Raw genomic sequence first — 22266 nt, 5'->3', positions numbered from 1 at the left:
TGGGAATTTCAAGCCTCTCTCTGTTGACCATGTCTGCTTCCTGATTAGTAGATCTAGACATCCACAAGAAAGAACAACCCAATTCCCTATCAATGTCCACGATGAACCACATCTAGTGGTCATATTCCCAACATTTTTTATGACCATTAACTCTAGCTGCCTTAGATAAAATTGTCAGCAAATCCCTCTCCATTAATAAATTATGATCCTCAACTTCCTTTAGTATCCTTGATCTCTCTTTAATGTTTTTCCTTCAAATTAATATTTAGTGTGTCACCAGCATGAGAACAAAATATGCAGGAAATAAACCTGACAAATAACAACAAAATATTCAATTATAATGGCATTTTATTAGGAAAACAATCATACCAGCATATATATCTTCACTAATGTTGATAACTCGAGAGGCCTTGCTGATACCACCTCGTGTTATATGGAAAACTCTATCAAAAACATCTGGATGGCCATAATGCATACGAACCCTGGCCATTATTAAAGATTTCAGCTCCAGTTATCCCAAATTTAAAATGATATGACATCAAATAAATTGCTTGCTTAATTAAATGAACTTACTTTAAAGGTTTTGCCAGAACACGCTGGCCTAGAGTAACAAAGCTAGTTTCTTGATTGGACATAAATAAGGCTAAAGAAGAGACACTGCAAAATCATGTATAACTTATCAGGTAAAATGAAATAATTATCAGTCAGAAAACAAGCATTCAAGTGCTAAGCTACTATGTGGAAAAGTACCTTCCGGTGAAGACATGTTCCCGAACACCAAGAATGGTAGGAGGACGAATGCCATGGTCTGTATGGAACTCTTCAAGAAGATTTCTCATCTTCAGGGCTTCCTCAAAATAATTATCCTAAATTAAAAAGAAAAGGGGCAAAAGATTATTTTAGAGTACAACTGACAAAGATCTGCAAAGAACATTTTGCTTCCCCTGGTACAAGAATACAAAAAGCATGAACAGCCTCATAATAGGCAAGAAAAATTATTGAGGAATAAGGAGAAGCTATTCTTAACTTGTCAAGATAAAAATAACTTAAACTAAACCACATTTTTTTTTTTATCAGAAACAGAATATATATAAACTAAACCACATTGATGAATGAAAATCCAAAGCATATGAGAATACCAAGTATGACCCCTCAATATCTCTACTTGAACTACTAGTTAGCTAGGAGATTCTGTTTCTGTGTTTAATTCCATAAACTGTTATTAGGCTTCCAACATTTTTAGATGGTCAAGTGATTTTCTAAGCAGTGTAAGGTTCGAGTTGTAAACAAGAGGCCGAATCACTAGATTGCCATGGATTAGTTGCACATAGAAGAAGGCCCAATAGCTTAATTGATTTTGTAGATTGGTTGGGATCTTGTTAAGGGAGGAAGTTGTCTTTATGTTCCTTCTCTATTTTCATAGCCTGTTGGTGCCCATTGTATATGTCCTGTGTACTTTAGTGCACAACTTATTTGCCACTATCTATACAATTTTTATTGTCATTGAAAAAGAGGGAAAGCAAAGACAAAAAAAAAAAAAAACAGAATTGTCATGACCCTTGCATAAACATTCTTCATCTATCTTAAGGAGTGATTCTCCCCCCTATAAGAAACAATTATTTCATTGAGAAGATTCAAAGAATAAGAAAAAGGTTACAATAAGGAGCATTACATCTCGAAATTTGGAAAAAGGAATTACAAACAAAGGTGTCAGGACCATCACACGATTGTGTGACTTTTCATCCTAAATACTAACAAGTTTCAAAAGATCCAAATAAAATTTGGGAGATGTGAAGTCCTCAACAAAAGCTTATAGCAATGAAGCTCCTTTTCTTAGCCAATTGAGCCAGTGACTGATTGGTAGACCTCATCATCCAGTAAAAGTAATAACCATCTGTTTTGAGAGATCTTATATCTCCCAAACCCATGTATCCCATCTCCATGATCTCCTTTTCTTGTAAGAAACCCATTAGATAAAGCCAGCCACATCTGTTCCCACTTTGAATTTACCATTCCCCTTAAATTCTGCCTCAATCCAGCCTTCCAGCAAGGTTAGTATTTTGGCCTCAATTGCCCATCCTGAGCCAACTGATTCAGAAAAAACATAATCAGCCTACTGCAATGATATCAAAACACCCCACCACTCCCTAACTGCTCGGATTCCCTGAAGAACACCCATCTGAAGTTAATTTCATGCATACTGAAGGTCCCCCCCACCCCCCCACCCCCCCAAACTTCATTAACCCACCTTGAGTTGATGGGGATGTGTCTTACATGTTTAGTCGCCAAAGGAAGAAAAGAAAGTGAAGAAATCGTATGGTTTACTCAAGGGGATCTTCATAATTTGGCAGATTTAGGTTACACAAAGTCAAATTAGTAAAAGTTAGTTCTCTGAGTCCTAGTAGAATTTAGGAAATTTTCTTTTCCATTATCTGGACAGTATAACAGTCTTAGGAAAAGAATTGGAGACTTGAAAGTCATAACAGATGAATTAAGTCTTAAATCTTAATAGATTCAAGTCTTGTTGTTCAAATCCAATTTGCTTCAATGATAATTTTATACATTAATTTTATCTTAATGGAAAAAGAAATCAGGTACAATAAACAAAAATGGCTACAATGAGGCTAATTGTTTGAAGAATTGCAGCAACCTGCTTAAGCACTTCAGTGAAAGCAGCAACCTACCTAAGCGCTTCAGTGAAAGCAGCAACTGGAGGCCCATGTGAAGATTCAAAGGGGTAACAATGTATCTCCATATATATTGAAACGTCTTAAAAATATCATGTGTATTATAATGGTTTTCATAGTTGTTACCTATCCATTGGTCATTAGTACATCCATGCAGCCTTTGAGCAAAACTTGTTGGAACATCTAATACATAAAAGACTCTTAAGGATTCCATGGCGATAAAAGAAATTAGAAAAGTAACATTACTTGGAAATATGTAGGCTAAACCCACTTGAGCTAACCAAGCATGGCTAAACACCACAATGATGGGGTTTGTCAAACTGTAAACCACAACAAGATTCATGAGAATATTTTCCAATATACGCATAAGTGTGAGCCACAACATTCTGACCAATATTTGGGGCTGTATTATTACAATTTATTTGTATCTTCTACTTATAGGAGGTTAGGTTATTTTCTTAGTTTAGCGCTTTATTGGTCAACGATTTGATTCTATATAGTATTGTAATATTTTTCTCTTAGAAAAGAATTAATTTTTTTTTTTCAAATTTATTTCACAAATTCACATGGTATCAGAGTCTTCTAGGTTCTTGGGGTTGTTGGCAGCATTCACCACTGTTCCTTTTAAAAGTGGGGTTCATTGTCACTGTTCTGTCCTGCTTTACAACCTTCATTGTTGTCTATATTCCCACAACCTTCATTGCTGTTGCCATTTGTTTCCTGACTCATAGCCTTCATACCAGTTATTTTTTTGTCATCACTTTCTGCCCATGTTATTTTCTGGTACCTACTGCCATATTATTCTCTCCTTCAAGCACATCTGAAACTCCTAAGCCCACTGACACTACTTCTGCAACAGCTCCTTTCAGTGCCTAGGTATCCATACACTCTGAAAATCATTCCCCCCAAATCATCACTTCCAAACCGAATAGAAGGAATTATATGGAGTGGTCTTAATCTTATAAAAAATTCTATAAGAAGCAAAGGGAAATCAAAATACATTACTAGGCCAGCAAAACCACTAGCCGAAAGTGATCCGAAGTATGAGAATTAGGAGGCAGAAAACTTGATTGTAATGTCTTGGCTGCAACACTCCATGCAATTGGAGATCAACAAGGCATATCTACTTCTCCCCACAGCTAAGGACATTTGGGAGGCTATAAATAAGACCTACTTCAAGATTGGTTTTGCTTCCCAAGTATTTTAGATCAAGCGGTATATAATTAATATCAGGCAGGGGTCTTTGAGTGCCACAGATTTCAATAACTCCCTCAAAGGGTTGTTGAAAGAGTTAGATCTCTACCAAAATGTGCCACAGATTCCAATAACTCCCTCAAATAAAATGAGGAGCATGTTGGAAATGGAATGGGTCTTTCAATTTTTGTTGGAACTTAATCCTCAATTCAATCAAGTGTGTGGTCGAGTGTTAGGAAAAGACTAGCCGCAAATTATTGATGGGCAACAAAACCAAAGATAGTGGAGGTTCTACAACAAACTGACTCTAGCAATCTCCAAACCGAATCAAAATGCAAGGTACAATAAGAAAGCACTAGACAATGACAAATTGTGTTGTGACTATTCCAATAAACCAAGACACACAAGATCCATTTGTTGGAAGCTACATGGAAAGCCTCAAAACTTGAAAAAGATCAACAACAAAGAAGGAAATCAGCCAACCAAATTGGGACAAGCCAATGACAAGGCCGTTGTTGAACAAAAACCACAACAGCAAGGATTCAACAGATATGATATTGCGAGGTTGAAATAGTTGTTGAACCAGTTAGAGAATTCCAATGCAAACTCATCTTCTAATTTAGGTTCTTGTTCCAGGCTCAATCAGGTACAAAGGCTTCAATTCCTCTTCAAAATAACTCCAACACTGGGATCATTAATTCGGATGCTTCAGACCATATCTCACTATGTCTAAATTTTTTTCCAATTACTTACCATGTTCAAGAAAACAAGAAATTAAGGTAGCAGATGGATCATTCTCCAAAATTGCTGGCCAAGGAGCTATACACATCTCACCCACCTTAACCCTACACTCCGTCCTTCATGTCTCAAATTTAAATTACAATCTGTTGTCTATTGGAAAAATTGAATTGTTCTTATGAGTTCACTCCTACTAGTTATTTTCAGCATCGTTTGGGTAAGACAACTAGGCATGGAATGCTAAAAGATGGACTTGCTACACATTATCTCAATGCTTGGTCTCAGCCCAAAAAACCAGTTTGGATCAAATCCTTCTTTGGCATAATCGTTTGGGACATCCCCCATTCCCTTTGTTAAAAAAGTTCTTTCCTTCCCTATTTAAGAAACTAAATGTTAGCAATTTCCATTGTGCGTCATGTACTCTTCCTCAACATCATCGTGTGAGCTTTCCAAAAAAAGAAACTCAATTTGTTTATCCATTTATATTAATTCATTTAGATATTTAGGGCCCAACCAGTGTTATCAATATTTCAGGAACTACATATATTTACCAAGTGTTAAGATCTTCTCCTAGAGATGGGAAAGTCTTGGGTAGTGATTGAGTCGAAGACGTTTGAAGTGTCGATAGAGGAAGTCAAAGGGAAACTAAAAGGTATCATTGTGGAGAGGAGTAGAGGTTTCTCCTCTTGGATCAGGTTTGGGGTATCAAGTTAGAGAAAACTATTGGAAGGTTTTGAAGAATGTTGTAGGGAGGAGAAGAAAGGAAGATTGGTTAAAGTTTGGGAGGAAGAGGGAAGAAAGTTCTGGTTGGAGAGGCGTGTAAACTGGGCAGGTAGATATGTCTTATGCTCTGTTGTTGATGTAGAGGCTAAGAGATTCTGTTTAGTCTTTCCTGAAGGAAAGGGCGTGATAGGAGGATGGGTCATTCTCGTTGAGAAACTAAGGGCATTTGGGATAGTTACTCACAAGGAAGCCAAGAGTGAAGAAGCATTCCGAATCAAATCAAAGAAGAAGGTGGCGACATTAGAAGGTGAGGAGGAAAGATGCCTTGGAAATAAGGTGAGGGGTGAGAAAAAGACTTTTCTGGATGTTGCTAAATAACCGACTGGAAGGATAGGAGAAGAGTTGTGGCTTCAGGTTAGAGGGAGAGGATTGAGGAGTAGGGAGGAAGGGTTGGGTCGATGCCTAGTTGGAAGGTGGGGAGACGGGGCAGTGTTGGAGACGGAGTTAGCTTCATTTAGAAAATGGGGGGAACGCAGCTGGAATCTTAAAAAAGGTGTGAGAGTGATGAAGATGGGATAACCTTTCTTTTTGCTGGAGTTTGAAGATGAAGAGGAAGCAGAGAGAGTGTTAAATATGGGGACGCGCCGGCTGAAGGATAAAATGCTGCACTTAGAGAGATGGAGTGAGGAGGTCGGGTGCTTGCCAAGCAAAAGAAGTCCGGGTGAGGGTGGTGGGGCTCCCGCTTCACTGTTGGAGTGGAGAGTTATTTAAAAGAATTGGTGACTGCTGTGGAGGTTTTGTGGAGGTGGATGAAGAAACAAAGAATTTTTCTCAACTTCAATGGGCCGGGATTTTGGTAAAGAATAGGGGAAACTTTTTTCCGGGAACTTTGCATTTAGTGGTGAAGTCTTTATGTTATGCAGTTCAGTTGTGGTGGGAGGTACTGCCTTGGATTTCTGCAGTGGTGCCGATGAAAAACATGAAATGGAATGAGGGGGAAAAGGTTAGGGAAGAGTGGGATGTGGGCTCACGTGTGGGGAGTAGCAGTGGGAGGGGAAAGAAAAGTTGGCGTGCAGCTGAAACTGATGGAGCAGGTGCAGTCAAGAAAATTAGGGGGGAAGAACAGAGTGATGATGACAGGATTGAAGCTTCAGCTGATGGATTTGCAGGCTATGGTAAGGAGGCTGGAGGGGTGGGCTTAAGTGAACAGGATAGGTTGGGCTAGGCATGAAAGCTGCAAGCCTGGTTGTGAAGTGGTCCAACCCAAAAGGAGTTTAGGCCTGGAGTGTGAAGGCCCTGCAATATATTCCAGCTATAGAATGGATTGGGCTGTAAAACAAAAGGAGATGAACTGGCCCAGGGTGTGTTGGGAGAGGGGGCAGTCCAACAGAGGTGTGGAGCGGGCCGCTTGTGACGGTCCTTCAAGCTTTCAAAGGGATGTTTTGGGTTGTGTGGACAACAAGGATGTGGAGCGGGCTTCAAGTGACAGCCCATCTTTCTCTCAAAGGGATGGGCTGGGCCGTGTGGACAATAGGCCCAAGTCGGCAGGGAAAGAAGGGCAACCCAGTCTTATAGTGAGCTGGGCTTCCATGCCGCTTAAGACCATTTTGGACGATTCGGTGGAGTGAGCTTCAAGTGACGACCCATCATCCTTTCAAAGGGATGGGCTGGGCCGTTTGGACAACAGGCCTACATCGGCGGGGAGAGAGGGGCAGCCTACTCTTGCAATGAGCTGGGCTCCGCTTCCTCTTAAGACACCCTTGGACGAACCTGTTATAAAGGCTATGGCTTCGATTCATCATTTGCATGCTGAGGGGTGGTTCGCTGAAGAGAATTTGGTTAGCGGGATGGTGTCTACAGCGGTGAGAGGGGCGTCAGAAAGTTGTTCCATAGCAGATGCGTGCCTTTTGGAGGAAGTTTCCAGGTATTCCCTCTTTAAGCCTTCGTCTGTTTGCGTTTGGGAGGGCAGGCCTCTTCTTCTTTTCCTTTCTCTAGGGTGGTGGGGGCTTTGATTGAGATGGAAGAGAGTTGTGGTCCCAAGGCCTTTCTAAAGGAAATCGAAGGGGAGTTGAATGTAAGCCCTCTGAGTGTGTGTCCGACAAAAGAGAGACTAGGGGAGAAGGGTGCTAGCGGGTTTTTCCCGTTAAAAGAAGGGAGGGAGGAAAGGGTTGAGAAAGAGGAAGAGGATGTGGAGTCGTGGAGGTACAATTGTTTGGCAAAGTTTTGTCATTGTTTGGGAATGCCTACAGAGGGCTATGAAAGTGAGATTTTGAAACTTCTTCATAAGATGAGGGAAAGAAGAGATCGATGCGAGAGGATAAGTGAAAAAAAAGAGGAAAGGACAGAGACCCTTGAGATTTGATCGCGAGCTAAAGAAACTTGAATGGTCGGTAAATTAAAGAGGGTTAGGAGGGGGCAGGGGTTATCAAGAGTGTGTTAGATGAGGCTTCGAATTCTTTCGTGGAATGTAAAGGGGGTAAATGACAAAGATAAGAGAAAATTGATTAAAGATGTGATTAAAACCCAAAAGGCGGACTTAGTGTGTCTCCAGGAAACAAAAATTCAGGAGATGACTATGGAATTGTGAGAAGTCTTGGGGTAGGAAGATGTTTGGAATGGGGGGCTTAATTCAAGGGGTGCAACCGGGGGGGTGTTTGTGGTGTTTTGGGACAATAGGGTGTTGCAGATGGTGGAAATGGAGGTGGGTAAATATTCAGTCTCCTACCGCTTTAAGAATTGTGAGGATGGTTTTTGTTGGATGTTTTCAGGAGTGTATGGTCCCATTGTGAAGGTGGAGAGAGAAGATTTTTGAGTAAGTTGGGGGCCATTAGAGGGCTGTGGAATGAGCTGTGGTGTGTTGTAGGAGATTTCAACATGATAAGATTCCGTTCTGAGCGTAGTCGAGGAGGCCGTCTGTCCCCGACAATGAGGAGATTCTCAGAAGTGATTGAGGAGGAGTTAAGGGATTTGCCTCTTCAGGGGGGGATGTTCACGTGGAGTGGAGGTTTTAATAATCCCTTGAAGTCAAGAATTGATCGGTTCCTTATCTCTAAAGATTGGGACGTTCATTTTCAGGGGATTATTCAAGTTGTTCTGGCTAGACCAATATTTGATCACTCTCCGATTATTCTTGATGTGTGTGGGGGGGGGGGGGGGGGGGGGGGGAGGGGGATGAGGAAAGGACCCACGCCTTTCAGATTTGAGAATATGTGGCTGAAGGAGGAGGGCTTTAAAGAGGTATTGAGAAAGTGGTGGGAGGGGATTCAGGTTAGTGGGTCAACCAGTTTCATTTTGAGTGAGAGGTGTTCGGTCAGATTACTGTTAAGAAGCAGAATGCTTGGAATTTAATGGATTTTTGGGATAAGGAAGAGAGTGTCCGCGCTTTGTCTTTGGAAGAAGAAGAAGCTAGGAAGGAGGCAAGAGAGATGTATAAAAAGTGGGTCCTTTTAGAAGAAGTGTCATGGAGGCAGAAGTCCAAGGAAATATGGCTGAAAGAGGGGGATAGAAACACAAAGTTTTTTCATCAGATGGCTAATGTTCATAAAAGAAAGAATCAGATGAATAGAGTCAAAGTGAATGAGAGGTAGTACATTGAGGAAAGGGAGATCAAAGAGGAGGTGTGCAAAGTTTTTCAAGGGCTATTGGCAGATCCTTGTGAGTGGAAGCTCAGTATAGATGGTTTAAATTTTGAGAGGCTAGAAGAGGGGGATGTGGAGGGGCTGGAGAAGCCATTCTCGAAGGAGGAGGTTTTTGGGGCACTGTCAGGTTTTTGCGGTGAGAAAGCGCCAGGCCCTGATGGTTTTTCAATGACTTTTTGGCAGTTTTCGTGAGATTTTGTTAAAGAGGAGGTAATGAACTTTTTCAGACAGTTCCATGAGACTGGGAGCTTTGTAAGAAGTCTGAATGTAAAATTTCTAGTGTTGATTCCTAAGAAAAAGGGGAGGGAGGGGAGGGGAAGGCAGAGGATTTGAAGGATTTTAGGCCAATTAGCTTGGTGGGAGGGTTGTATAAGTGGTTAGCTAAGGAGTTGGCTAATAGAATGAAGGCCGTTTTAGCTAAGGTGATCTCAACGTCCCAAAATGCTTTTGTGGAGGGGTGGCAGATCATGGATGCAATGCTGGTTGCTAATGAAGCAATTGACTCCATTGTGAAAAGCAATAGAGGGGCGATTCTCTGCAAATTAGATATTGAGAAAGCCTATGATTATGTAGATTGGTCGTTTCTTTTTGCAGTGTTGGAGAATATGGGGTTTGCGGAAAGAAGGTGTTGTTGGATAAAGTGGTGTTTATCTACTGTTAGGTTTTCAATTATGGTGAATGGAAGCCCTACTGGTTTTTTCCAAAGCTCAAGGGGGTTAAGGCAAGGAGACCCCCTATCGCCTTACTTATTTGTAGTTTTGATGGAGGCTTTTAGTTGTTTGCTAAAGAGAGCAGTTGCGGGGGGTTTTTTGTCGCCTTGTTTAGTTCGGGGAAGAAGAGGTGAAAAGGTCTACGTCTCTCATATGTTGTTTGCTGATGATACGTTGATTTTTTGTGAGGCAAAGGACGATCAGTTGTTGTACTTGTGCTGACTATTAATGTGGTTTGAGACAATTTCAGGGTTAAGAGCAAATCTGGAGAAAAGTGAGCTGATTCCGGTTGGTAGAGTTGAAAATGTGGAAGAGTTGGCTGATGAGTTTGGTTATAAGGTGGGAAAATTGCCCTCTACTTACCTAGGAATGCCGTTGGGTGCTCCATTTAAATGTGTTGCAGCATGGGATGGAATAGAAGAAAGATTCCGAAAGAAATTGGCTATGTGGAAACGTTAGTATATTTCAAAAGGGGGGAGGATTACCTTAGTGCGAAGTACCTTATCCAATTTGCCAATATATTTTATGTCTATTTTCCAGCTGCCTAGGGTGGTTAGAATTAGATTGGAGCAGATTCAAAGGGACTTCCTGTGGGGTGGTGGGGCTCTTGAGCAAAAATCGCACTTAGTAAGTTGGCCGATTGTGTGTTTAGACAAAAGAAGAGGAGGGTTGGGAGTTAAGAGTCTTAAGGCTTTCAATAGGGCTCTCCTTGGCAAGTGGGTTTGACGCTTTGCAAATGAAAGAAGACCCTTTGGAACCAAGTGATTAGAGGGAAATACGGGGAGAAAAGAGGAGAGTGGAGATCTTGTGAGACTAGGGAGGCCTATGGAGTTAGGTTGTGGAAAGCAATAAGTAAAATGGGACATCTAGTAACCCCTTCTTTTGGCTTTGTGGTGGGTGATGGTAAGAGGGTGAGGTTTTGGAAAGACAAGTGGTGTGCAACCATCCCTTTGTGCGAGGCTTTTCCTTCATTATATGCTTTAGTATCTTACAAAGAAACTTGGGTAAATGAAGTTTGGACAACCGAGGGGGAAAGGGGGGGAAGTTGGAATCCTTGTTTCAATAGACCTTTCAATGATTGGGAGTTGGAAGAAGTGGAAAGGTTGTTTTGTTGCTTGGAGGGGAAGAAGGTTAGGGTGGATGAGGAGGATAGGGTGAGGTGGATGGAATCAAAGGATGAGGTTTTCTCGGTAAAATCTTTGTATAGGACTATGCAGCCGGTGTCTCTTGTTTCTTTCCCTCTGAAGATTATTTGGAACTCTTGTGTGCAGCCCAAATTAAGCTTCTTTGTGTGGGAGGCTTCATGGGGGAGAGTTTTAACCTTGGATCCTTTGCAAAAAAGAGGTTAGGTTCTGGCAAATAGATGTTTTTTATGTCATACGTGTGATGAGTCAATTGACCACCTCCTCATTCATTGTGAAAAAACAAGGGAAGTGTGGATGTTGCTCCTTTCTTTTTTTGGAGTTTCTTGGGTTTTTCCTCTTTCGGCGAAGGAAACCCTTTTAGGATGGAGGGGCCCTTTTTTGGGTAAGAAGAGGAAGGTGGCGTGGCAATTGGGACCGTTATGTTTGTTTTGGGTCATATGGAAGGCTAGAAATTCAATTGCTTTTGAGGATTGTGTGCTGTCCATTCAAAGGCTGAAAGTTTCTTTTGTGTATTTACTGTGGTCGGAAACCAATTTGTGGATAAAAGATGGTCCTTCGTGTCAAAGGACAGCTTTGCTGTCCACACTTCTTTCCTTATTTTAGCCCACAATTGTTTCCTTATTTCTCCATTTATTATTCTGTACAGTTAGCATACATTATTTGACAAATTATAGTTTACATGTATAGGGCTAGAATCATGCGAGAATTTATTTGCTTTTATTTGTTTTCCATGTATAACATCCTTGCAAAGTCTATATATAATATACAAAACTCAAGGCCAAGGTATTCGGCCATTCACAAAATATTTTGACATGGTATCAGAGCTTGTGTTCTGAACCTAGAGTTTACACGCTTTCTAATTTTTCTTTGGGTTTTCTCGGATTTAGCCCTAGGGGCTCTCGGACTCTAGCCCAACTTTTGGGTTATTTTTTATCTGTGGTGTGATCTTGGAGTTCTCTTTAGGTTTCTTCGCTTCTAGGCTCTTAGAGATCTTTGATTATTTGGAGGTTTGTTATCAGATTTAGGCTCTTTGACGATGTTTTTTTTTTTGTTTCCTAGGCTATTTCCGTCTTCGTAATGTTTGGAGAATATTCTATTGTTCGTTTCAATGGCAAAAACTATCTTAGTTGGGAGTTTTAGTTTAAGATGTTTGTGAAAAGTAAGAAGCAAGATAGAGTCTCTAAGTCATTTACGGAATCTAAGTACCGGGCGATGTCTCTTGCTTGTTCTAAAATCATTTGGCTTCGAGGTTTGCTTGCGGAGTTAGATTTTTCTGAGACTGATCCTACACCTCTACATGCCGATAATACAAGTGCTATTCAGATCACGGCCAATCCTGTCTATCATGAGCGCACAAAGCATATTGAAGTGGACTGTCACTCTATTCGTGCAGCCTTTGAAGCTTGTGTTATCACTCTTCCACATATTTCCACTGACTTACAAATTGTTTTTTTTTTTTTTTAGATAAGTGAGCGCAAATATATTAAGGGGCAGAAAGCCACAAAGCATATAGGAAGTATACATAGCAGCCTAAGCAAAAACACATGAACAAAACACTCACCACCCCTTAAGGAACGGCAAGTCATTCCAAAAAACCTAAAAGCGAAGAGGACTCATCTCCCATATACACCCTAGCCCAACTCCACAAGTTACAAACAAAAGAATTTTTCAACTTCTGTATAGCTAGAGAGCCCCCCCTGAAAGCTCATCTATTTCTTTCCTTCCAAACCGTCCAAAAAATACACAATGGAATGGAAGTCCAAATCTTTTTCTTATTTTTCCCCATCAAAAGGCCCCTCCAACTAAGTAACATCTCTTTGACTGTCTCTGGGAACACCCAATTAGCCCCAAACAAGACAAGGACAATCTCCCAGAGAACCCTTACAACTATACAGTGTAAAAGAATATGATTTACATTTTCCTCTTCACAACCACACAAAAAGCAACAATTTGGAAGATGCCAGCCCCGTCTTTGAAGCCTATCCAAAGTTAGGACCTTCTCCCAAGTAGCCTCCCAAGCAAAAAAAGCAACTTTGGTTGGGACCTTGTCCACCCAAATACCCTTTTTCGGGAAGGTGATGGCACTAGGGACTGTCAGCAGCTTGTAAGCATCTCTAATCCGAAAAAGACCGTGTCCCCCTCCTTTCCGTATCACTGAATCCTCTTTAGGAGAAATCCTCAAGTCCCTCAGCATATGAAACAACTCTCCTAAAGCGTCCAACTCCCAATCGTTAGAGTTTCTAGAGAGTCTTATATTCCAACCTCCTTGGCCAAGGCTAGAATCCCACATCTCATTTACCGAGGCATTCCTTTGGGCCGCCAAGGCAAACGACTGGGGGAAAGTTTGGGACAGCGCCTCATTACCGCACTACTGATCAGTCCAAAAATTAACCTTGGTCCCCTCTCCCACCTTGAACTCTATATTATCCCAACACCAATACGACTCCTTTAAGATTTCCTTCCAAACCCCCACTCCAAACGTTCCGCGAGCCTCATTAGTTCTCCAACCAAAACCCTCATAGCCATACTTCACCCCGATCACCTTCATCCAAAGGATTTCTTTTTCAAAGGCAAATCCCCAAATCCATTTGCCCAACAAGGCCTTATTCAGGAGATCAATCTTCCGAATGTCTAGACCCCCTTTCTCCTTTTGGGTGCACACCACCTCCCAATTGATTAAATGAATTTTTCTTTCCAGGCTTCCCCCTTCCCAAAGAAAATCCCTTTGTAATTTTTCGAGCCTTTTTGCAACTAGCTTGGGCATTCGAAAGAGAGACAATTGGTAAATAGGTATACTGGCCAAAGTGCTCTTAATGAGGGTAATTCTCCCGCCCTTTGACAAATATTGTCTTTTCCAAAGGGCTAGCCTTCTTCTCATTCTTACTTCCACCCTGTCCCACATAGTCGTGGCCTTGTGATTGGCTCCAAGGGGCAGCCCCAAATAAACAGTAGGAAGGGCCCCCACTCTACACCCTATCTCCACAGCCAATTCCTCAATGTCTTCAACCTCCCCAACCAGAATTACTTCACTCTTAGCTAGGTTTATTTTAAGACCAGAGACTGCCTCAAACCACGCCAAAATCCAGCTTAGATAGGTAAGGTGATCTTGCCTTGCTTCACAGAAGATAATAGTGTCATCATCAAATAGTAAATGGGACACATTCATCTCCATTCCCTCCCTCCCTCGAAGACTACAACCGGAAATGAATCCCCCATCAACAACCCTTCTTAAAAGTGCACTTAGCACTTCCATACCCAACACAAAAAGGTAGGGAGAGAGTGGATCTCCTTGGCGCAACCCCCTGGAATTGGAAAAATAACCTGCTGGCACCCCATTAACCAGAATAGAAAAATTTGCAGTTGAAATACACCACCATATCCACTCCATCCAACAAGCTCCAAAACCCATCTTTACGTTTATGCTAGAAGTCAATCACCTCATTGGCTGTGAGCGAGGCATCCAAAATATGTCTTCCCTTCACAAAAGCATTTTGGTCCGCAGAGACCACCTTGTCTAAAACCTTCTTCAGCCTATTGGCCAAGAGCTTATACAATCCCCCTAGCAGACTAATGGGCCTGAAATCCCCAAGGTCATCAGCCCCCCCTTTCTTAGGGATGATAGGAAGGTAGAATTGAGACTCTTAGCAAAGGACTTCTCATCAAAAAACTCCTTGAACAGATCCACAATCTCCTCCTTCACGAAGTCTCAACAAGATTGCCAAAAGGCCACTGTGAATCCATCCGGGCCTGGAGCCTTATCTCCATTCATTCCCATCAGAGCAGCATGAGTCTCTTCCTCAGTGAATGGTTGTTCCAAGCCTTCAGCTTCAATATGGTTTAACCTTTGAAGATTCAGCCCCTCAATATCAGCTTTCCAAGCTGGCTCCTCTGACAACAGCTGCTGAAAAGCATTCACAACCCCCTCTCTCACCTCCTGCTCCTCCTCCAGCCACCTCCCATTGATCTTAATCTTTTCCATGGAGTTATTTCTTCTATGGGCATTAGCCATCTGGTGAAAGAACCCTGTGTTCTTATCCTCTTCCTTAAGCCACAGCTCCCTTGACATTTGTCTCCAATGCGTTTCTTCCAAAAGCACCCATTTTTTAAAGACTTCCTTAGTTTCTCTTTTCAACTCCATCTCTCCTTCAGTCAGGCTCCTTTCACTCTCCACCCCATCCCAAAATTCTACTTGTTGAAGTGCTAGTTTTTGTTGACTTCCAACCTTCCAAACACGTCCCTGTTCCATCCTTTGATTTTATCCTTCAAGACCTTCATCTTTGTAGCCAATCTAAAGCTGGCCCTCCCTCTCCCCCCCGCCTCCTGCCACCAACCCCGAAGAAGCTCCTTAAACCTGTCAACTTTGAGCCACATATTTTCGAACCTAAACAGGGAAGGGCCCCTTCTGATCCCTCCACCTTTTAGCAAAATGGGAAAATGGTCAGAGGTGGGTCTGGGTAACCTACTCTAGACAACCCCACTAAAACAGTCAAGCCAATCTTGGGTCACTAGAAAATGGTCCAGCCTAGCCCAAGATTGATTGTTCATGCCCCCACTCCAAGAAGCCACCCCCAGGAAGATCCAGGAGCTCTAATTCCTCAACCACCTGAGCAAATCTTCTCATGGCGCCAGTCAGCCTCCCCTGATTACTCCTTTCCCATTGGGATAGGGTAACATTGAAATCACCCCCTAAGCACCAAGGGTCATCCCAGATGCCCCTTATAGCCCCTAGCTCTTCCCAAAGAATCTCCCTATCTTCTTTGGAGAATGGCCCATACACTCCTGTGAAGATCCAGGCCTTCCAAATTGTTGATATCTTTACCAAGGCTCTCCCTCGTCATCGACATTGCTTGCTAAGTAGCAAATTGATGCTTGTTGATCAACTTGCATCAATTTGAGGGGGGCTGTCAAAGGACAGCTTTGCTGTCCACACTTCTTTCCTTATTTCTCCATTTATTATTCTGTACAGTTAGCATATATTATTTGACAGATTATAGTTTACATGTATAGAGCTAGAATCATGTGGGAATTTATTTGCTTTTATTTGTTTTCCATGTATAGCATCCTTGTAAAGTCTATATATAATATACAAAACTCAAGGCCAAGGTATTCGGCCATTCACACAATATTTTGACACTTCAACCTTAATAGATTTTATAGAATGAGTGTGTTTGCGATAAGGGAGAAGATTTTTTGTTTTTTTCCTTGTTGTATGGGCCCTTTTGTAAGGGGGTGAGTTCCCTTATTGTGTATTTCTATGGGTCGCTATTTTAGCGCCTCTTTGCAATACAATTAAAAAAAAATATTTCAGGAACTTGCTGACTTATGTCATGAAGTCCAAGTCCAAAGTGTCCTCGGTTTCCTATGCATTTCACAAATTTGTCAACATTTAGTTTAGAATCAAAATTATAAACCTGAGATATGATAATGAAAAGGAATATTTCAATCAAGAATTTATATTGACAGTTGCATATACGTTATCAACATAATGCCAACTAAATTTTTGGAGTGTCAAGCACTAGTGAAGAAACTCATGATATTTCCTAACTTTCAAGGTGTAGGCACTTTGTCACCAAAGGTCTTCAGGTGTGTATCCCATATTCATACCCCTCAACACTTACATGAAAAGTTGGATCCTAGAGTAGTGAAGTTTGCTCCTAGGGTACTCCCACACAAAGAAGGGCTACAAGTGTTATCACCTTTTTATGAAAGAGCATTATGTCACTATGGATGAGACTTTTGTAGAGGATTAGCCATTGGTGCAACGTAAGGTTTGTTTCGAAACGAAATAGAAAAACACTCGAGAACAAACACAAAGATCACAATAGGATCTGAAAATTAGGGAATAATTCTAATAAATTATATTGAACTAATTCTAACAATTACAATAAGCCTTTAAATAATGTTTGTAATGCAAAAATTACGGAAATAACTAAAATAGGAAACTAGAAAAAGGAAACAAAGATAATTGGAAACTAGGAAAACTAGGAAATCAATCTTAAACAAATTAGTAAAACAAAGGAGGACTTAAGACTCTTGGATTGCCATTGGCCTAAAATGCTCGCTTTCTATCTCACTTGTTTGCTAGCTTGTGTAACTGTTGTTACGGGCACTGCTTCTTATTGAGCAAGGCAATACAGATATACAGGGACTAAAGGGATTGCCACTACTGGTAGGGGCACGGAAACTTCAAGTAGTATTACTGGCAAGGAACTAGTTCTCTCACAGGATTGCTTTTGAGGGACTTCTACTTATACCTCTAGTGATAGGGAGACAAATCTTTCTATTGCGAAAAGGGGGGCTACCGATGGATGAAACTGCAACGCAAACCTTAGGGAGCCTTACCTAAGTTGTTGGGAAGTGTGGTAAGCGCCAGAGCATATGTCGATTCCTTTCGGGTAGTCTTTCTATATAGGGAATAGGGAGTGATTTAAGTTCTTGAGTGAATGGAGATCAGATGTCGTTCCGTCACTCTTTTCTTTCAATGGCATCCTTCTTTATCCTATTCTTGGCTCGGCTCGGATGGAGGGAACATGAGGCAGGGTGATTGATGGCTTTCAAAGAGGCTCTGAAAGAGGTGCAAGGGATGTGTGAACATTAGCTAATGTTGGCTATCAAAATGGAAAAGGCTTTGCAATGAGATATGGTTCTCGATGATTGTGTGTTGCATCAACTATTCTTTGATAGCACCCATCTTTAGGAAAAGAATATCTCAAGATTGGAAGATGGGTGGGATTGGGTTGATGAAGATAGGTGGAAGAAGGAAAAAATGGCATTGAGATTGAAAAAAATGATACAATGGCCGGAAGTGTCAATATACATAAAGATGATGAGAATAGAAAGATTGTTGACCCAAACCTAAGAGATAACCCCAATAATATTTCTTAGGGCCAATCAAAAGGTGTCTCCCAAAATACCATTTGAAAATCTTGTTAAAACTTCTCTTAATCCTCTCACAAATAATGAACCCATAGTGGATAGACCTAAGACTCCAATTTGCAACGTGTACTCCAAAAAGAAAAAATCCATCATCACTTCTCCAGCTCCAATTGTCAACTTTGAAATAGGTAATGAAAATAATGATTAAAGTCCAATTTACACTTCAAAAATCCCCTCCAAGGGTTTGAGCTTGCACTCATGTCTCATTTTGTGTCTATGCAAAAACTTTCACCTCAAACTAGACATTTCCACCTTTGTTTGAGAAGCCTTAGCCTTAAGACCATGGAAAGATACCATGAATGAGGAGATGATAACATGGGGAAAAAGCCACACTTTAGAGATTGTTAAGTTACCAAATGGAAAAAGGCTAGTGTGTTGCAAATCGATCCTCAACATGAAGTACAAATCTGATGGATCATTAGACAAATACAAGGCAAGACTTGACGCCAAAAGGGGTATGGTTGGTAGCAAACCCATTGACACTCCAATAGAGGCCAATCAGCTAGGAAAAAAAACAAGAAGACGAAGAACCGGTTAATCGATGGATGTATCAAAGAATGGTTAGGAAGCTTATCCACCTATCACACACAAAACCAAATATAGATTATATTGTGAGTATAGTGAGCTAGTTCATGCATGCTCCTTTTAAACCACATTTTGAAGCTGTCTATAAAATTGTTAGATACTTGAAAGGAACTCCAGTGAAAGGCCTCATGTATCATAAAGGTGAGGAGCTTAGTTAGAAGCTTACACAAATGCTAATTAGGCTAGCTCCATGACACACAGAAGATCAACTATCGGGTATTGTACCTTCTTAGAATGGAATTTGGTTACTTAGAGATGAATAACCAATAGTGGCTTGTCTAGTGCAAAGGTAGAGTTCAAGGTAATGGCATAGGGGATGCTGGAAATACTCTAGTTGAAGATAACACTCTTAGATTTGAAAGTGAGAGTAGTCTAATGATGTTTTATTGTGATAATAAAGCAGCTATCAACATAGTACAACAATCCAATACAACATGACTACATCAAGCATGTGGAGATTTGTAGACATTTCATTAAAAATAAAAATAAAAAATTCTAAATTTGAGATAAGTTTGGACTTTATATGTTTCATCTCCTATTCAGCTCACCTATGTGCTCACAAAAGGATTGTCCAACACAAACTTTCAACAGATAATTAGTAAGCCTAGGATGCAAAATACCTTTGCATCAGCATGATGGGGAATGTTAGAATAGTTGATAATTTTCTGCAAATAGGTTATATATTCTGCTTTGTGGAAAGTCCTAATCAAATGCCTAGTGGCATGATCAAAGTCAATGATCTTAAACTATGTTTTTCAAATTATGAAGCATGGATAAGCAATCCTACTCACATTGGACCTAGTGCCCAAGTGGTTAGGCCAATAGTGGGCTAAGTAATATTGAATGGTGATGTAGACAAGGGTTTCCGAGGAATACAAATAGCCTCTTATTTTTTTCGGATGTGGCGAGCATTTGGAATAACGGGTGAATTTCATTACTTCATCTTACAAAGGGAATTGAGATATGGTTAGTGTTGTAGTGCTAGTTGCAATATCTAATTTATTTAATACTAGGGTAATGCTTAGGGTTTTCAATTCTACAACTCTAATTCTCATTCCTAAATCAGCTTTGTCTACTACTAATAAAGACTACGGGCCCATCTCCACTTGTAATATCATTTAGAAAGGCACATCCCTTATCTTAGTTGAGACCTTGACCTTCCGGCATTGGGCAAGCATCAGCCCCTAGACATGGTCTTAAAGACTTTTTGAAGTATCTCAATTAGAAGTTCTTAGATAGAGCTACTTCATGTCTTACAGAGAAGGTATTATTATGCTTATTCACTTGTTATTTGACGTGAAATTAAAAATTGTTCAAATTGTGCAATCGTCAATTATTGGCATTAGTAAAAAACCAAAGCAATTTGATAATAATTCAATTCATGATGATCATAAGTGGAAAGTTCATAATCCAATGTTACTGATTCATTCAAGACATAGACTCCCACTTCTTTGTTTTGTCTTTATTAGCATAGGTGTTCGTCAATGATGAAAGTTGTTGAACTTAAGACTCAAGTTGAGAAAGAGGGCTAGGTAGCTCCTACTCCCTCCCATTCCAAGAATAATTGAAGAGAGTTATCTCCAATCACCAACATTGGCATAAAAAAAGTAGGAATGGATAAATAACACATAAATTGAGGGATATGTCCCTTTTCTCTGAATCTGAGGAGGATGAGGGAGAATTTCCATGCTAAATTTATATTAAAAGAATAAGCAAATGCACACCAAAATACACAAGTACATATAGAGAGCGCCAAAAAGAAAAAAACAAAGGAAAGAGCAACAAAAACAAAAGCCCCTTCATAAGCACCCTAACCAATCTCTAAAATCTATTATGGTTAAGTTTCCCCCATCCATATGCAACCTAACCCACAATGAAAGGTTAGAGAGAAATGTAAGTTTTAATGCTTGATTAGACAATTTTTTTGCTTTCAAAAGATCTTTGGTTCTTCACTTCCTCTCCTTCCATAATATCGAAAATGCACACAGCAGGGCAACCCTCTAGACCTTTTTTAGTTTTTTCCCGATAAAATCACATACCACCCTAAGAGGGTTTGACTTACCCAACTTGCCATCATCCAAACAACTCAAAATAAGAAAAACACTAAATTCCATAACATTTATTTATACGTCACTATTGTATTCTACACAGTTGTGTAATCTTTTTCCCTAAGACATGAATCAATTTTTTTTCAGATTTCTTTCACAAATTTACATGTGTATAAGTATGTTATATCCTAACATTCCTGAACTTCATCAGTTTAGCTCACCAGAACCTATACAACTCTGATAACGCTATACAAAATGAGAGTATTTTCCAAAATTACAAATATTTTTCACAATCCCAAATTCAACAAACTTAATCTACTTCATGCAGCAGAACACAAGAAGTCCATTTTTTATTTTGTGAATAGATCAAAAAGAGTTAGTGACCTGATTCATGTCAATCGTTTGAATTGCATTTCCACGAGTAAATATAACTGCATGGTTTTGATTTTCAGGTTTTCCTTCACCAAGTTTAGGATTTCCTGGTAATTTGATAGAGTATATGTCCTGAAAAACATAACTGATAACAGTGAGATAACAAATAAATAAATAAAAGTACAGATAGATAAGTTATTTGAAATTAGAGTGTTCAAACAAAGACCTCCAGCAATTAGTCATAATACAATATATCAGATGAAGAAGAAAGATGCATCATAAACCATTCTTTCTCCAATTGTCAAGTGCTACCCATCAGGTGCAAACCAAAATGGCAGTGCCTGATCAATTATTCAAGTATGTGAACTGAAACGAGCCTAATGACTACCAAAAGGTAATTTAATAGAGAGACATGCATGCATGAACCTGATCTTTCCCATTGATATCAGCTTTCACAAGTTTAGAATAGAACTCTGTCTGCACTATACCATCCTTCAGAGTCTCAACGGAATCAATGTAAGCAACTCGAAGAGCTTCATTTCTAATATCAAAAGTGGATACATGTAAAGAACAAATAAGAAATATGTAAAGACTACAGATCAAACAAAAATTAAAAAATGCATATAGTATTTCGATGGAACAGATAAAATAACTTCATTGATGAAAATCCTTGAAGACCCAAAATTCCAACATGTTGTTGAGGCGGACCCAAAAAAGTGGAAATAACTTGTAACTTACCGTTGCATTAGCAATGCAATATCCACAGCCTCAGGTTTTTGCTCTTCTCTTTGTATTCCATATATTTGACATGTAACAACATATGTAAACTTCAGATCTGCCAGAGCTCGTGCCGCAGGAGAAAACTCATAACCTTGAGTATCAGTTGCAACATCACTAGAAATCGCAGCTTCAACATCTGATATTTTCAACATAAGGTGAGATAGCAAAAACACAAGCTAAAATAGAATTAAAATAAAATGAAAGTAGCAAGGGACCAAACCTCCAGCAGCATTCCTTTCCAAATAACTCTGAAGCATAAGAGCTTTCCTATAGTACATCATTCCACGAACTGCCAATCTCACCAAATTATTGATAAAGCAGATAAATAATTAAAGCATAGAGATATGCCTGCTTACACATTTGCTAATATACTACTATATAGCAGCAACCCAGGGAGAGAGAAAGGAAGAAAACAAAGAACACATGAATACGAATACAGGCCAATAATGACCTTAAAGAAAAGTACAAGACTAAAACAATTCAAAGAAGAGTGATCTATTCCCAAAACAAATCTTTCAAAAATTATTGTCAGGTCCTGTTTTGAAGCTTTCCTCAGGTGTATATTCTTCTGAGATTCTAATCAGATTTTACTTGGGCCTTAGTCTTTTGGTTATTTTACAGGCCCTTTCACTTCTACTCTTGTTTTTCAGCACTTCAAAAGGTAGTTCATTCTTTCACTTATAAGATTAATGATTTCTCCATTTCACATA

The 22266-nt window shown here is 40.1% G+C and overlaps 1 protein-coding gene across 4 annotated transcripts in view; it reads right to left on the bottom strand.

Annotated features, from left to right (window-relative positions):
- The window catches only part of LOC100232893 (callose synthase 9), a 115680-nt gene that overhangs the window by 9694 nt on the left and 83720 nt on the right, over positions 1-22266 (bottom strand). For all 4 annotated transcript variants that reach the window (XM_059737338.1, XM_059737335.1, XM_059737337.1 and 1 more), the window contains 7 exons: positions 21777-21845; positions 21515-21692; positions 21203-21317; positions 20789-20908; positions 751-866; positions 574-657; positions 370-482 (listed from right to left, as the gene is read on the bottom strand). In XM_059737338.1, the coding sequence (XP_059593321.1) occupies positions 370-482; positions 574-657; positions 751-866; positions 20789-20908; positions 21203-21317; positions 21515-21692; positions 21777-21845 (795 nt within the window). The remainder of the gene's footprint in view (positions 1-369; positions 483-573; positions 658-750; positions 867-20788; positions 20909-21202; positions 21318-21514; positions 21693-21776; positions 21846-22266) is intronic.

Source organism: Vitis vinifera, chromosome 6 (assembly GCF_030704535.1).
Source record: "Vitis vinifera cultivar Pinot Noir 40024 chromosome 6, ASM3070453v1".
In the NCBI taxonomy this organism is placed as follows: Eukaryota; Viridiplantae; Streptophyta; class Magnoliopsida; order Vitales; family Vitaceae; genus Vitis; species Vitis vinifera.
This window is presented reverse-complemented; position numbering and strand designations above follow the sequence as displayed.